Raw genomic sequence first — 17,869 nt, 5'->3', positions numbered from 1 at the left:
CTGATCAACGGAGCCTAAAGTATTTTTTGGAGCAACGAGTAACTACCCCGGAACAGCAAAAATGGGTTACCAAATTGTTGGGATATGAATATGACATTAAGTATAGGCCTGGCAAAGAAAATAGTGCTGCAGATTCTCTGTCAAGGGAAGGAGGAGGGTCAATTATACATGCAATATCACGGCCAGAATTTGTTATTTGGGAGGAGTTAAAAAAAGAAAGTAGAGAAAGTCCGTGGGTACAACAAATTTTATCTCAAAGGGAAGCTGATTCAAAAAAGAGTTATGAGTATGTTTGGAAAGATGGGTTATTGTACTATAAAGGGAGCATCGTGATTCCACCTGAGTCTTCCCTCAAAACTCGTCTACTACATGAGTTTCATGACGCTAAAATCGGAGGGCATTCGGGTGTTCTCAGAACATGGAAACGACTTGCCCAAAACTTCTACTGGGATGGTATGAAAAACGATGTTAAAAAATATGTAGCTGCTTGCGATACCTGCCAACGCAACAAGTCGGAATCACGATCACCTGCTGGCCTTCTGCAGCCTCTTCCGATACCATCTCAAGTATGGGAAGACATCTCCTTAGACTTTATTGAGGGGTTACCAAACTCCAATGCGAAGAACGCGATACTGGTGGTAGTGGATCGATTGACAAAGTATGCCCATTTTATCGGGGTCAGCCATCCTTTTACAGCAAAGAAGATAGCAGAAGTTTTTGTAGATCGTGTCGCTCGACTTCATGGGGTCCCATGTACTATAGTTAGCGATCGCGATGTTGTGTTCACCAGCAACTTTTGGAAGGAGTTTTTCAAATTGCAGGGGACACAGCTTAAGATGTCATCCGCCTATCATCCAAAGACGGATGGGCAAACTGAGGTGGTGAATCGGAGTTTGCAGCAATACCTTCGGTGCATGGTTAGTCAGCACCCTAAGCAATGGAGTTCTCATCTTCCTTGGGCAGAATTTTGGTACAATACGACTTATCACAGTGCTATCGGTCTCACCCCATTTCAGGCCTTATATGGGAGACCTCCACCAAGTGTTTCCAGGTATATACCCGGGAGCTCTAATGTGCATGAAGTAGATAAGGAATTGATGAGTAGAGATGAACTTCTGAAGCTTCTCAAACAGAACTTGGAGATGGCCAAAAATCGAATGAAACAACAAGCTGATCGTCACCGTCGGGATGTGTAATTTGATATTGGTGATTTAGTCTATTTAAAGCTTCAGCCTTTTAGGCAACAATCGGTATTCAAAAGAGCAAACCAGAAACTTGCCAGCAAATATTATGGTCCTTTCCCAATTATAGAAAAAAATTGGAGTTTCAGCTTATAAATTGCAATTGCCTGAAGGAACTAAGATACATCCCGTTTTCCATGTATCTTGTCTTAAAAAGCGAATAGGAGACGGCGAGGTGCCACTATATACAACACCTCTTGTATCTGACGATGGAATTTTGGAACTTCAACCTGCAACAGTAAAGGATTTCAGGTGGGTGAAACGCACGGGTAAGTTGCATATGGAAGTTTTGGTGCACTGGAGTCATTTGCCTGAGGAGGAAGCAACATGGGAGTCGGTGGATCAAGTTAAGCAGCAGTTTCCAGATTTTGACCTTGAGGGCAAGGTCAATGTCCCAGGGGGAGGATATGTTGAACCTCGCAAAACCACCAGGGCTAGGAAGCCTAATCCAAAGTATCTGGCACTTCTGGATGTGAGCAATACTAATGACGTGGGGCCTAAAAGGCTTGGTCAAGTGTTGGATGCATAAAGGACGCATAAAGGACCAAGTCTTGTGCTGGAAAATCTCTATATCTTGTTAGTAGCTTCAGTAGTTGAGTTAAAATAGGAGTTAGCCGTTGCTTTGCTTCATTATTTAATAAGTTGTAAAACAAGTAGTTGTGCAGGAAAAAATAAGATTTGTCATTGTGGTTTACTCCAAACCCGAATTGGAGAACTCTGAAATAACAGAAGAATTATCAGATTTATTAATTCTTGTTGCTGAGATAAGAATCTTCTTCCATTCTAACTTGAGTTCTAACATACAGAGAGAATTTTTTTTTTTTAATAAGAAATTCAAATATATATATCTCAACCTTGCAGCAATTTCCTCTTCAAGCCACATCAAGATGAACTTTGAAGGCAGTTTACTAGCGGCTACTCTTAGCAATTCGGATTATGGTGGAGTCACAGGAGATGACACAATGGTGCTGTCATGTGAAATTGAAATTGAACGGGTCTCATTTTCGAGTCGCCTCTCCAGTTGACGTGTAAAATCCTGACAAAATTCAATGATAGCAAGCTACCGTAAATCAAAGGAGGTTGCTATGTTACAGATTCTGTAACATACGCACCCAATGCATGCACCACACCTGTCCTGCATATGGAGAAAAAGCATGCAATTATTTTTGTTTGGTAAGCTAGCTAGCCAATCAGGAGCTGGCTAAGTTGGATCTGTATGTTACAGAATCTGTAACTTAGCCAGCTCCTAAATCAAAATAGACAAAGGGGTATCTAAATTATCGATGAATTTTGTCAACATAGACAATTCTTCATATACAAATTAATGATAGTAAGCTTACTATCATTGAATTTTGCCAACTTGCTTCCCTTTCCAGAAAGGCACCTCCCAGTTTCCCATTCACACATATGATGTTATATTAGAATAATTAAATATCGTTAGTCGCGCGACAAAGTACAAAAGCTCCTCAAAATACAATTAATCAAGTGAGTCCTTTTTGCTCCCCTATCTATAAATACTGCCCTTTGCTCCCCTATCAATGAATACTGCCCTTTGCTCATTTGCTGCTGCAGTTCTCGTCCTCTTCTTTTTTTCCTCTCTTCTCTCTTCTACTCTTCGATCGCTCTGGTCGACACGGCCTTTGATTGCTCTGTCAATCTATACAAGACATATATACAACACGACTTCAGATCTTTTAGGATCGCGCTTCTCTCTTCGTACTTGCGGCTTTCTCTCTTATAAAGGTTTCATTTCGATGTTGATTTAGACTTGTTTTTCCTTTTTTTTGTTGTCGGATTTCAAGTAGATTTGTGTCGAATAGTGCCCGATGGTGGATTTAAGGTCGGGTTTCAAATTGAAATTTGGTTGTTAATTGAGTGTTTTGTTCAGTTTTGCAGGTAATGATTGCTCTGTTCAACCTATACGAGACACATACAACACAGCCTTCGATCGTTGTGGACCGCGCTTGTCTCGTCGTACTTGCGGCTTCCATCCTTTAGGACCGCGCTCGTCTCGTCGTACTTGCGGCTTTCTCTCTTTTAAAGGTTTCGTTTCAATTTTGAAATGAAACCTCGTTATTCCTTTTATTTGATATCGCATTTGAGGTAGATTTGTTTCGAATAGTGACTGTTGGTGGATTTGTGGTGGGGTTTGAAGTATATTAGGTGTTGTGTTGAGTTTGCAGGTAATGATTGCTCTTGGATCGTTGTGGATTGGGCCTGTCTCTTCAACACAGCCCCCGATTGTTAAGACACAGTCTCCGATCGTCGTAAGCTCTCTGTGACGTATGCTCTATGTACGACGATCGTGAAGACACTGTCTTCGATCGGTGTTTGCCTTTGATCGTTCTGTTCTACACAGGCCCCGATCGTTAAGACAGTCTCCGATCGTCGTAAGCTCCGTATGCTCTGTGTACGACGATCGTGAAGACACTGTCTTCGATCGGTGTTTGCCTTTGATCGTTCTGTTCTACACAGGCCCCGATCGTTAAGACACAGTCTCCGATCGTCGTAAGCTCCGTATGCTCTGTGTACGACGATCGTGAAGACACTGTCTTCGATCGCTGTTTTTACTTGTCTCTCATAAAGGTTTTCATTTCGATTTTGATTTAGACTTGCTGTTCCTTTTATTTGATGTTGCATTTCAAGTAGATTTGTTTTGCATAGTATCTGTTGGTGGATTTAAGTTTGGATTTGAAATTGAAATGTTGGTCGTCGGGTGTTGAATTTTGCGGTAATGATAGCAATTTAGCTTTGCGGCTCAGCATTGCAGCAATCGGTTTTGGGCTGTATTTTTAATTTTTCATTTATTTTATTTTAAATTGTAGTGAAATTTTAATAGAAGTTGAAAAGGAAAATTTGATTCTGGATTATTTTAGTTTAATAATTTTGAAAACGTATGAATGTTGAAATATAATTTCTATTTAGTTGGGTCTAAAAATTTCACAACATATGTATAATTATTTTGATATTTTCTAATTTAAATTTTATAATTTATTTTATTCATTACTATTTTTAAAAAATAAAATTAAAAATAAAAAATAAATTGGTAAAATGTCGAATTGGGGGAGGCCATGGGGATTTAAGCTCATTTCCGTCCCTTCTCTAAAAAGGAAATTGGATAGAAAATTATTATCATCTCTTTTCTAATAAAAAAATGGGCATAAAATTCCTTACATTCTTTTCCCAAATGAGAACAATTCCTATGTCAAAAGGGTTATATTTGGAATATTGAGAATTACTGAATCAAACCCAATTGTACCTTAAAATATAAGAAAAGCCAAGCGACGGATTTGAGCTTGAAAGAAATTCGAAAAGAGTTCGATGCAAATCTTATATTTAGGTTTGGGGAGGACTATCTTACATCATCTATAATGTAGAGCTCTCACATAAATTTGGTGTTGGATTTATGACTGGATACTATTTATGTGAGAGGGCTGCATTTATAGATGCTCTAAATTTTATATTTAGAACCAAATTGTTTGAAACGGTAAGAAATGGCTATAAAAAAAAAAAAAAGAACTCGGCAAACAAATGAGCACTATTGAAAAAAAAATTCAAATATAATATATCAAGGAAAGCGAAAAAAAAGTGGTAATTTGCACGAATTCATAAGGAAAAAATAATTCTCTTATGTTGGAGTGGTACAATTTATTGTTCGTTCTGCACCTCCGCTTGTAATTCTTTTTGCTTCAGTTATAACTTGATGTTTCCTAACAGTTCTATTAACCAAAAAAAAAAAAAAATTGAAAAAGATCTAGTCTATAAATCTAGATAAAGTTAACATTGATTCAATATTTCATTGTTAATGTGGTTTACAGTAGATAAAAGTTTATATGATAAAAATTTATTAAACTATAATCGTTCTTAATAGTAAATTATATTAAGGACAAAGTTATGGTGCCCCGGGTACAAGGTACCCCCGGTTTTTGATAAATTACTTTACAATCCCTCTTATTTGTTGAAAAAAAAAAATAAAAGTTTTGAAATATTTCTACTATTTACACTTAAGAGTATATTTTTATTATTTATATTTGAATATTAAACCATAGTTGATTATTATGAAATTTTTTAACATTGTCATTTGGTCATATTATTATTGATAAATTAATATTTTTTTATTATATATTCAAATTATTTACTATAGATTAAATTGATATTCTATTATTTTCAAAAAATAAAAAATATTTTATGTATTAAAAAGTTTTTTCAAGTTATTGCTCTTATACTGTCATTAATTTTAATAATAAAGTAGATCAATTGATCAAAATAAAAAATTTAAAAATAATCTTAAATTATGTGTCAAACCTTTGACTATTTTGTTTTTTTTTAAAACAATAGGGATGTCAATGTTAATAACTAAAGAGAATACATCTATGCGATTGAAGCAGGTTTTATGTTACATCTAAAGGTAAAGTCATATAAGAACAAAATGAAAGATACCATACAACAGGTGTACGGTAACTAGACCCTTATATTAAAGTTAATTTAATAATATAAAAATTTATTAAAATGCCAATATCTAAAGTTAAATTTAGAGTGCAAATGGTCCACTATTTCTTTTTCCTGACAAAATGGGTCCAAAAGGGGTATACGTAAGTTGACTAATTATTTTTAGGGTTTTGCAGTAAACAAAATTGATTTGTCCCCCCTTCTCCATGTCAAACGCATGCCACAGCGTGTTTGGACAGTCGCTAACTAGTTCCAAAAAGATTGGAAATTGAAAATCTCGATCTCCACAATCATTTCAGGTCCTTTGGGATTGAAGTTAGTTTATTTTAATTTTAAAAATTATAATATTATAATATTATAATATTTAATAAATATTAATTATTGTAATTTAAGAGTTAAATTAATTTAATTTTATATTTATTTAATAACAATATATTATATTTTTATTGATTTTATTAAAATTAATTTTTTAAAAATCATATTTATTACTTATTATTAATTTTTATTTTATAATATAATTTTTTTAACAATAACTGATGCAACACTTAATTACTAAACAGGATATTAAGCTCTCCTGCAAAATTCAAGTACAATCGACAACGACAGCCACAGTCACTGCAGCTACAGGCAACACAACAAACGCGAGCGTAAGATGCAGACGCCCTATAATCGAGTGAGTTATCTGAATCTTTGAACTTCAAAAAGCTTTAATCAAGAGACCAGGGGCTAAGTCAACGGGATTCTGGTAAAATTAAGGGAATATAATAATTTTTCAATTAATTCTTAATACAAAAATGAAAAAAATTAAATGTAAAATTAAACTAAATATTTTTCAATTAACTCTTAGTCATTACACCAAATTAGCGGGGATGGCAATCGAAAAATCTTGCTGTTGGATAAATCTGTTCGTGCCACATTTTGATTGGGACCCTACCACTTTAATTTCCACTTAATTATAAATATAATTATAAATTTTAAATGGATTATTATTATTATTAATAACAAGAATAAAAATTATTATAATTAATTAATCTATTAACAATAATTAATAATAATTTTTTAGTTAACTTTTTAATAATAATAATAATAATTAACAATAATTATTGTTAATAATTAATTTTTTATTAATAATAATAATAATCACAATAATTAAAATACAAAATAATAATTATGATAAAAATTAATTAAGGATTTTATAGTAATTTGTTACAATTTAACTCATTCTGATTTTGATTCTAAGATAAAGTAAACACGTAAATGACTCATTCTAATTACGATTCCTGCAGTTCAAGTAAATAAATTATTTTGATTCCAATCCTTATTTCGATTCTACATATTCTGATTCTAACTCATTATGTTTTCAAATAATTTCGATTCTTATTTAGTGAATACACTATAAAATTGTAAACCACTCTATATTCAATTAAACCACTCTATATTATTTACAATTTATTCATAAATATTATGAAAATAGATTTTTATTTACTTGAAGATTTTCATTGTAGTGTTATTTTTTAAGATTTTTGTTATAGAAACATGTGACTTTCAATATCAGTTAATTTAGGGTCTCAAGAATTAAAATTTTTAACTCAAGATTTAAAATTTTTTAAGAAAAGCTAAACTTTATGAAAAATTTTGGCTGGTTGATTGACTGGGATCTTGCTTTTTCCAAGTTTACTAGATTGTTATGAAGAATGGACGTTTATGGATGATGGCAGAGGGGATATTTTGAACAAAATATTTTTACTTTTTTTCTAACCTTTAAGAAATTTTAATATCCACACAGGTGAATTAGAATTGGAAACTCGTGTTGTGGTTTTTCTGGTAATTTTGCATTAAAAAATATAAATAAGGGCAAAGTTGTCTGTTAACGTCAAAGATGTCAAAATTAATGGCAACAACCATATTTAACAAAAAGAGTAAGCAATTATAGCTGTTGAAGCAAGTGTGTATACAATAAAATTATGATGAATCATTTAGGTGCAGACGAAAAGTGCTCCCTGAAATTTTTAGAAGAGAATTGCATCGGTCCAAAGTAAATAATTATATGGCTATGGTACAAAGACTTGCTCAACTTGGAGAACAAATCAATCGCATTGAGGACCAGCTCCACGAACGCCAGAGGATCCTCTTTGCCCTTTGGCGACGCCTACCAAACGACCAACAAATAAGGGAAGCTGAGCTCCAGCTCCAAATGCTGCGAGCTGAACAGCACTCGCTCATCCTCGCATTGACATTGTGGTTCCGTGGTGGCCCAAGAAATTAGAAGAAGGCAATTTGAGAAGAAATATACGCGGAAGGGCTTCTAGGTGATCGCATTCAAGTGAAAATGAAGGCACATGCTTGGTTTCCCTCGCAATCCTTCTTTGTCAATTAGGATATGATGCTGATGATGACAATGTATCATCTCAAAGACATGTTTACAAATATTGTCATAACTTGATAGCTAATTTTTGACTCTTGACTCATTTTGAAAACCCACGTAGAGACTCAACAGTTTGGTCGTTGCCACTTATACCACTAGCTGACCAATCAGCCACTGTTTAATTACCATGAGTAATAATAAAATTACAAATTCTTATATAAATTAGTTGAGTAAAATGTTATTAGTTATATTAAATACACCTTGGTCTACGTAGTTTATATTTTTATTATTTTATATTTCCATCAATTTATACTAATTAATTTAGATAAAATAAATTTATACAATAATTTGTGACTCTCCCATCACATATTACATATCAGAATTGAGCTATGTTAGCTTTCGATCCAGTGATTATAACGAGGGTAATTGGATCTGTTATAAAGATCGATCACAGGAGCAAATGGCTCCAGATATGTCCCATTCACAACAAAATAACAAATATATGCTTATTACATAGTTTACTGGTATTATAGAAATATTTCCAAAATCACAAAGAAAAATATTAAAATACCCTTTATTTAAAATCATATACAAAAGTACTTACTTTTATACTCGACTCACCCAACTTCATACTTGACTAATGCTTAATTTTGATACTCAATTTTTCTGTTTTGTTTCTAGTTTTTTTTTTTAAGTTACTGAAGAAGAGGAAAAAGGGGGGGGGGGGGGGGGGGGAAAGGTCCCAAATTACTATGGCCCTATTTGGTATTAAGATGATGCGACTTTTAAGTTATACCTGTTGTGAAAAAAAATTGTAGATGTGAAATAAAAGTTGATAACGTATTGCAATTAGAACTTTTAAATAATAATTTTAATAAAAAGAGTAAGGGGCCAATTTGGTAATGCTGTAGCTTTTAAAATAATTGATGTTAGCTGTGCTATAGAAATAATCAATTGTAAAAAAAATTAATTAAATGTTTACAAAAACTTATTTTTAAAGGAGTTGTGAGTTATAAAAACAGTTGTATATGTTTGGTAAATTTTATTATTAAATTGCTATAAAACTATAAATATTGAATAAAATTTATTTACACATGTTTGGGGGAAAAATAAGAAAGATAACAGAGCGCCACGTGTCGACGAATGAAATAACTTCAGTGCAATATGACGTACCCGACATGATTAGAGGTACCCCGCACGATTAGAGGTACCTGCCATGATTTGAGGTACCCAGTATGATTTGAGGTACTCGGCACGGTCAGAGGTACCCCGCATAACTCCAGAGTAACTCGAGGTACCCCGCATAGACTGGGGTACCCCGTATAATTCGAGGTACCCGAAGTAACTCCAGTATAATTGAAGGTACCCAGAATAACTCTAACATAATTCAAGGTACTCGGAATAACTCGAGGTACCCAGCCAGATTAGAGGTACCCCGCATGATTAGAGGTACCCGGCCTGATTAGAGGTACCCCGCATGCTTAGAGGTACCCGGCGTAATTAGAGGTACCCCGCGCAATTAGAGGTACCCGGCGTAATTAGAAGTACCCGACTTGATTAGAGGCACCCCCGCATAATTAGATGTACCTGGCGTAATTAGAGGTACCCGGCTTGATTAGAGGTATCCCGCACAATTAGAGGTACCTGGCGTAATTAAAGATACCCCACTTAACTCCAGAGTAACTCGAGGTACCCCGCATAGATTGAAGTACCCCGTATAATTCGAGGTACCCAGAATAACTCTAGCACAATTCAAGATACCCGGGATAACTCGAGATACTCTGCATGATTCGAGGTACCCGACATGATTTGAGGTACTCTGCATAATTAAAGGTACCCAGCATAATTAGAGATACCCTACTTCACTCCAGATTAACTCGAGGTACCTCACATGGATCGGGGTACACCCAACAGGTCCGACTCAGGAGAATTCTTTGAAAAAGTCCGCCATAGGAAATATCTCCATATGTTGAAGGATAATATTTGATTTTGTGAGACTTAGGAATCAAAAACGTCGTACCAAAAGGGGGGGACAGCCGTCTGCTACCTCTACCAAAAGTGAAGGACATTGTCTCAAGGACAGTGGTCATCAGCCGCCTACCCGACAGCTACTGCAGAGGTACCTTGGACCACTCTCCAGCGTGCGCCACGTCTCTAAAGGATGAGATACGCCGTGAACATGCACATAACGGCCCAAAAATCATAAAAAGGTAAAGGACGTTAGCCAAAAAGGGTACGCCACGTGGCAGCTGAGGTACTCCGTATATAAAGGTGCTTAGGTTTCATTCTCCATCATGTTCTCATTCACCATTAACATTCACACTCCAAAAAATAGGTTTTCTTCAACCTTAAACCCTAATTTACAGAGGGCTAGCCAGCTCTCTTGACCAAAAAAGCTTGAGTTTGCTAACCTGAGCGTCGGAGTGTGAACGCCGGATACCCTGGCTTCACCTCTAACCTCTATTTCATTGTTTTGCAAGCGTGAAGCTCATTTTGAAGGATATCTCTCTTGGTTTTGACCTTTCACCATTGTTACCACTCTCTCTCCCCTTCTCACCTCCCCCGGATTTTAGATACACCACATCGCACACAACAAACTAGTGAGGTACCCCATCTCCCCAAAAAATACAAATTCATTATTCTAGATTAATTTGGCTTTTCCTACCCCAAAATCTATCGAAAACAACACATTTATTAACATAATATATTATTATGTTAATTACTAAGAAGATAATTGATCCTGCGTACCCAATAAACATTGCTGTGGTTGAAGAAAGGCAATATTGCTATTGCTGACTATTACCAATGGCCTTGATGGACCATTTCTTCACATCAAACTGAGGCACGAGAGGCATAAAGCCTGGGTGTAGGAGAGAAAGCTAAAATATATATACACAAACACAATTGGGATAGACCTTGCAGATCATGCCGAGTTAATTAATCTCTTTGTGAATGAACAAGATTCACCTTAATGCCATAGGGGAGCAAATTATTAGGAAACAAGATGGACATGTTATATAATCAATAGGGTTTTTAAATGTTGAAGGATACAGGACCACTATTTTGAAGCTCACCTCGCTACCTGAAACAACCAAGTTAGTTAATCACTTTGGTGGCGTTGGATTATCTAATTGACTAATATCTCAAAGAAAAAGGTATGTTAATCATTAGAATTTACATCCACTTAACCTATAATTTTTTGTGTGGTGTTTCCGCCGGAGGGGGGGAGGGGGTGCTTATCAAATTTCTAAGTAATCCCACTGTTAAATTTTATTAGTACGCTACGAATACGATATATGTAGCATGATAAAAGATTATAAAAAGGAATAGGGCTGTAGATGGGGCTATTGAGAGAGAATAAAGAGAGGGGAATTCAAAGTAATAAATAAGAGATACGCCATACTGTCCTTATCTGTATCAGTTTCGTTCTCATTCAACACAGAGGGTCAAGAAGCAAAAATGTACATAAGTTATATTCATATTATTTAATTAAAATTGTTATTTCATCCCAAAAAAAAAAAAAAAATAAACTTGTTATTTGAAACTCGTTAAATTGGTCCCTTGAAGGCGCTGTGGACTCCAGATTGATTGTACACCGTTTACGTAGAGAAGTGCATTAACTATTCTTTCCTTTTTACTTTATTTTATTTATTTATTTATTATTTTTTTGGGAAAAAAGTCGACTCATGAAAAGAAGAAGAAGAAGAATAGTAGAATACTTGTAATACCAGTTTTTATTACTTTTTACTTCTTTCTTTAATTTCTTTTAAAATTGTTTATTATCCTTTTTGTGCCTTGAGTCCAAAAATAAAGCGGTTTCGAAGCTATGACAATTTAACAACGCGTTACTAACGCTAGATCAAAAATGACAATGTTGTGGTCAGTTAGGGTGGACACGTAATAGGGATCATGATCTCTCATTCGGCGGTGTTAGTAAAATGTAACCAACCAGTGACTCGGTTGGTGAGAAGGGAGATAAGAGCAGCCAGAAGTATATAATTGTTTTAAATTATTTCAGATTATTGTGGAGTGTGACGTTGCGGGGACGCTCGTTGAGAGGATTGAAGTGTGTACGTGGCAATTCGAGGGAGACCTAATGACCTAAATGGACTATCATGCTCAAACCCTTCATGATCAACAAAACTTGGATTGCAACCTGTTATTTGTCAGATTAGGTATACGATGTAATATATACAACTTAATCCAGGTAATAACTAATCGTGCTACAAATGTCAATGACAAATAAAGCTCCTAGTTTTTTCAAAAACTGCCTAGGCAGTGCCCACCCCGCTACAAAACGCCTCATAGTCCAGGCAATTGCTTACGCTGTTGCCTGCCAAAGAACCATGAAGAGGACAAACTGCAAGGAGCCTTAGCCAGGTTGGCCAGGAAGGGCTTCAGTAGCTCAATTCATGTACTCTTAGCTGTGCATGTAAGAAGAAATGCTCTTCTGAATAAAGTACTGATACCAGATCTACTGTTGTTTCTTCAGAACTTGTTAGGAAAGGTTACTAGCAGGTAAGTCAGATGCATTTACATACTACTATAGGAAATTGAACATCTCCTTACATAATCGGTGCAACTTCTTATACAAACAAGTTCCCCTCCCGGCAATAGATAGACATCAATATTCAGATACTTAAGGGTGCTGAGTGTTAGAAACTTTACTTCCTCCCAACGTAAGCTCCTAGTTTAGACACATTAGGATTCCAAAATGATAGCTCAGATGACCCCGTAACAAACATGAGACTTCCGGGGGGCAATTTTATGACAGGAGGCTCTCTATGAAAACTCATCAACTTGCAACCTTGACAAGAAAAATAAACAAAACCAAACAATGTTTATATAATAACAATACCAACGTCAAAAGAATATAGTATTTGGATACAGAACTCATTATGCAAACTGGTGCTTAAGGTAAATGCTCAAATGTAGATTCAAAAGCATTGTTGGTTTGCTAGAAGACAATGAATGCTATGACTGGGGTCAATGTAAGGGAAATAACATCCCTTTGAATTCTAAGCATTCAAAAGGCATGAGAATCAAGGAATTTTGCTTATCATACCCCTTTCCCGCTCCGTACACTCCAAACATATCCACTACCATCATCAGAACCTTCCAAAATCGAGAAAGTAAAATTAGCACAAAGAGTGCAACAAACCAATTGTATCACATAAAACAAATGAGAGGTGCTTGGCCACACTAGGCTGCTTCCACATGTGTGGGTGCACTTGCTATTTTAGCATTTCATTGATTTATTTTTATTAATAAGCACAACCAGATGAAAATACGTACGCATTTGGATTTGCATGGATGGGAGTGGGTTTCAAACCAAGTCAATGAAGAAGAGAAAATGAATTTATTTCAAAGAATTCTGCGGAAACAAGCTTGATGCCCAACATTTCAAGTCGTGTATTTCAATATGCCAACAAGGTGGTAACAAATTTGAGAATTATGTACAGCACAAGTGCAAGAACTTTAATATAAAATATCAAAACAGCCAAAAGCAAACATTAACAAAATATCCAAGTCACTGTGCCCTACGAACTGAAAGGAGAAACTCTACCGGGCTGAAAGATGCCTCCAATGTGGAATTGCGAGAAACTGGCTTGGCATCATGAGTGGATAAATAAAAACAAGAGTAAACAGAAGCTCATTAACAGAGATTCCAGTGTATAGAGGGGTATATATGTACAATATGTTACAGTTGGGAGATGAAACCAGCTTCTTATACTTATTCAAGAGCCGTTTCTTAGTTAAAAGCACTTCCAAAGAGACAACATAAAATCCTAAGAAACAGAGGATCAACTTACGTGGCAGCAGAGACATCGTACGGTCGTATAGATTCATCACCACTAGCCGTCACCAAATAACTCGATGATTTATGAAAATCCAAGGAACTAATTCTCCCATTCCGTTAAAACACGAATCAATACAAAACGACACTGAATTAACAAACAGATACATTTAAAACGCAAATCCAGTATGTTCCTCAAACAGAAACTTATTAGAAGATTCTCTTACATAATCTCTAAAAGAAATGCCCACTTCCATACTCTGAAGAACTTCTTCAGAGAGTTCCAACGAGACCTTGTCTTCTCTCTCCGATTGTGACCCTAAAAGCCAGACAAAAGAAATAAAAACACAAACAAATAAATATATCACAGCAATTATGCCAAAAACGACAACGTTTCAAGTATAATTTCCACATACCAACCATTTTTTTTACCTTCAGATTAATTCAATTCCACTGCACTGAAAATAAATTTTCCGCGGAAACGGGAGGAAGTTGAGAATTTATTTATACTTATGTCAAACAGCATGATTTCCGGAATAAGGACGATAGTTTTCTTCTCGTCTCAAATGGGTGCCTAAACCCAGAAAATGACTACGATACCCTTAAGCGTTATTCCTAAGCGATAGTTTTCTTGAATGACAACGTAAGTCTCGATTTTTTTTTTGTTTTCTATTATGTGTTATTGTCAGAATATGATGATTTTTGTTTTGTACTTCATCATCTGGTAGTAATTTAATCTGCAAAATTTCAATTTTTGGCGCGCGCGCACCAAACAAAAAAATAATTTTGAAAGAATTTTATTTAAATTTTATATGTGTTCCTATTTGTGTTATGAATTGAATCTGATAAGAAATTGTGGGGATGCAAATATCACACGATGCCTACGTTCAGTCAAGTTTATTCTTGATTTGGTGAAATTCTGTAAATAGATTTATTATAGTTTTTATGATGTGTCAGGGTTCGCGCTCTTTGGATAATTGTGGAAGTATGGTGATTTCTATTTATTGTTGTGGGGAAACGACACCGACGTCTTTGCGTGGTTTCAGAAATGACCATATAGACTTGTATTAGGACAGTTATGCCTTTTGACTGTGGTGATTTCATCTTGGCATATTTATCAAAAAGGGTATTTTCCCTTTAACTACTCATCACACGAGCTTTAACCTTCCACCAGTGATCTGTTGAGGCCGAATGATGAGCAAAGGATAGCGTTTTTGCCTTATTCGTGCTTCAAGGTGAAGCAGATTATTGGTGGCAGGCTTCAGCTCGTCTGATATTGCAACCAATTACATGGAAAATGTTTGTGAATGGCTTGAAGCCTTGAGATATCATTCTGTTATCTCCGTGTGTTTTCATAAGCAAAATTGGGATGTTAATTGTTAGGAGTGTTGTCGTAGCAGGAAGTTGACATGCAACATTCCAGCAAGTTCGTCTGAGATCCCTTCCAGTCGCTGCAACCCAGACCCACCATCAAATCAGGTCAAATTACAAGATATACCTAACTTATGGATTAACTTTCATGTCTTTTAGTTTGAGATCTAGTGAGTACAATGCTCGTAATGCCCAATACCATATGGTTCAAGAGGATATGGGATATAAAGGTTCAAATTTTTGAGTTTAGCCGGTTGAAAATGCTGTAACATGCCTCTTAGCAAACTTTTGTGGTTTGTACAGAATGGATTAGATAATCCTCTTTTTTTTTTTTTTTGCCATTCAAAGAATTATTCATAGGGGACTGAAAATTGAGTCTCTGATGCAGTTTATCCCTGAACTGCTAAGACAATGTAGCTGAAGTAATTTGTCATAGTTCATATAGTATTTGCTATCACTTAAGTGGAAGAATAACTTTTGTATCTCTACTTTTTCTGGCGGCTTCAAACAGTCTCAACCATTTGGAATGTGACAAACTTTGAACTACTATATTAGTAAGAAGATTACTAACCCTCTGTATTCACACTGCTGTGATTGAAGAAATGCTGATATAACTTTGGCCGACTGACTGACTCTTACCAATGGCCTTGACAAACCTTTTGTTCGCATCAAACTGGGGCATAAGAGGTGTGAAGGTGTAGGAGTGAAAGCTACAACATACACAAACAATATGGATGGACCTTGCCAATGCTGAGTTGATCTCTGCAAAATGAAGATTCACCCAAATAGATTGGGAATGCCATTCTGGAGCAACTTAGTGGGAACCAGGATGGAAATTTCACAGGGGTTGTGCATCTTGAAGGATACAAGACGACCGTGTTGAAGCTGACCTGGCTGCTTGAAATAAGCGAGTTAGTGGGGTTCGACTACCTAATCACAAAGAAAAAGGTATGTTGATTTTCAGATTTTTTGTTCCACTTATCTCTTTGCTATCATACAGAGTGCCATTCTGAATAGTGAACTTTTCATGTAATGTGAATTTGATTCTTAAAGCACCTGAATCTAGACAAGCTCGCTGCATGCTGAGCATAGAGTCTTGTGTCTCATGTGGGCTTTTTTCTTGAGTTCTTTGTGCCTGAAGATGCCAGTAGGCTGGTTCTTACCACTGACCAACTATCTTTTTATAGTTAGTCACAGCAATCACAAACATACCCCTTGGTCGGTTGAAGCAGTAAGATCTCTTGAGGTAGTACCTAATTGCCGTTTCCAAGTGTTTCACCCTAAATTTTTAAAACTTTTTGGTGGATTCATATACATTGAACTAGTCTTCTTTCTATATTACATGGATTAAATTTTGAAATTAGGGCAACCTATTGTTCAATCTGCCTTTCAAATTATTGACTTAATATTGCCAAAAAAAAAAAAACTTTTTCCCTCGTACAGAATTTTTCATTGTTGCAGGAAACTGGAGTCGCAGCTGACAGTGCTCAAGGGCAATCCTTAAATTAAATTTCATTGCAATCTTTAAAATTTAAATTATTTGAGAAAAAAAAATCTTGGCATAATATTGAACAATGCATTTACTTGTATAATATCAATAAAACAATGCATGTGAGGGAATAAAAAGAATAAGACGAAATTTGACGACAGTAATTAGGAATTAGCACTATTTCAAGCAAAGAAATCTGGACACTAATATATTTTCTCTGTTACTTTCCAAAATTACTGCATGTACATGAGATGATTGCTTGCTACTGTTGTACTGTATAAGGTGAAACATTTGAAGAAGCCCCCTTCTAAACTGGTAGTGTTGGTCGTTGTTGTCCTGCCGAGGAAGTGTCATTAGATTGAAACCTACTGCAAATATTGATACAAAATGGCTTCAAGGTTTCGTTATAGAGCTGACTGCAAAATGGCTTCAAGGTTTCGTTGTAGAGCTGACGACAAGCTTCTGCAAACAGCGCCCCATATTGATGCACAACAATGATAATGGACGAGCAAAGCCATGCAGTGTACAATATGATATGACCAATATCAGAGCGTGGAACAAATGTGGAGGCTAGGGAGACTGCAGAAACAGATCCGGAGACTCGTGCGACAAGGGCCCAAGATTGGGAAGAATTCTCTTGATGAGCTAAATGTGCATAACGATAAATGGCTGTGGTTATAAGAAAAGACCATATATTTGTTGTGTGTGTTTCAAGCAAGCGCTCATTTGTGCCTTGCATATTTGCTCCCACAATGCCGATGAGAGCTGGAATGAGATATCCAAACACGTTATGGTATGCGTTTGACATCGCGGACAAATAAATTTTGTTCCTGCAGAACCATTAAAATAATTAATCAACTTACATGCATTCCATCATATCCATTCCCTTAGAAAAACAGACACTTAAAAGATGATTATGTTTTATGCCCTGTTTAATATTAGTTTAATTTTTTTTAAGCCATAGTTATTGTGAAACAAAAAAAATTATCAAATACTTTTATAACCCATATCGAAAGATGGATTCGTTGGACTATGCCTGTTTGGCCTTGGGTTAAATTAAATACAGATGGTGCCAGGAAATCTTCGGGGATTGCAGGAGCTGGCGGACTAATCCGTGACTTCAGAGGTGTTTGGCAAGTAGGCTACAGTGCAAATTT

General features: G+C 35.7%; 1 protein-coding gene across 1 annotated transcript; it reads left to right on the top strand.

The window, feature by feature from the left end:
* Positions 1-15,864: 15,864 nt before the first annotated feature.
* LOC112097796 lies at positions 15,865-17,321 on the top strand. The gene is made up of 3 exons (XM_024183375.1): positions 15,865-15,918; positions 16,013-16,171; positions 17,032-17,321. The coding sequence occupies exons 1-3, from the start codon at positions 15,865-15,867 to the stop codon at positions 17,284-17,286; spliced, it is 468 nt and encodes a 155-aa protein (XP_024039143.1). The 3' UTR covers positions 17,287-17,321.
* The last annotated feature ends 548 nt before the right edge of the window (positions 17,322-17,869 follow it).

Source organism: Citrus clementina, unplaced genomic scaffold (genome assembly GCF_000493195.1).
Source record: "Citrus clementina cultivar Clemenules unplaced genomic scaffold, Citrus_clementina_v1.0 scaffold_5, whole genome shotgun sequence".
Lineage (NCBI taxonomy): Eukaryota > Viridiplantae > Streptophyta > Magnoliopsida > Sapindales > Rutaceae > Citrus > Citrus x clementina.
Note: the sequence above shows the minus strand (reverse complement) of the source record. Positions and strands in the feature narration are given on the sequence as shown.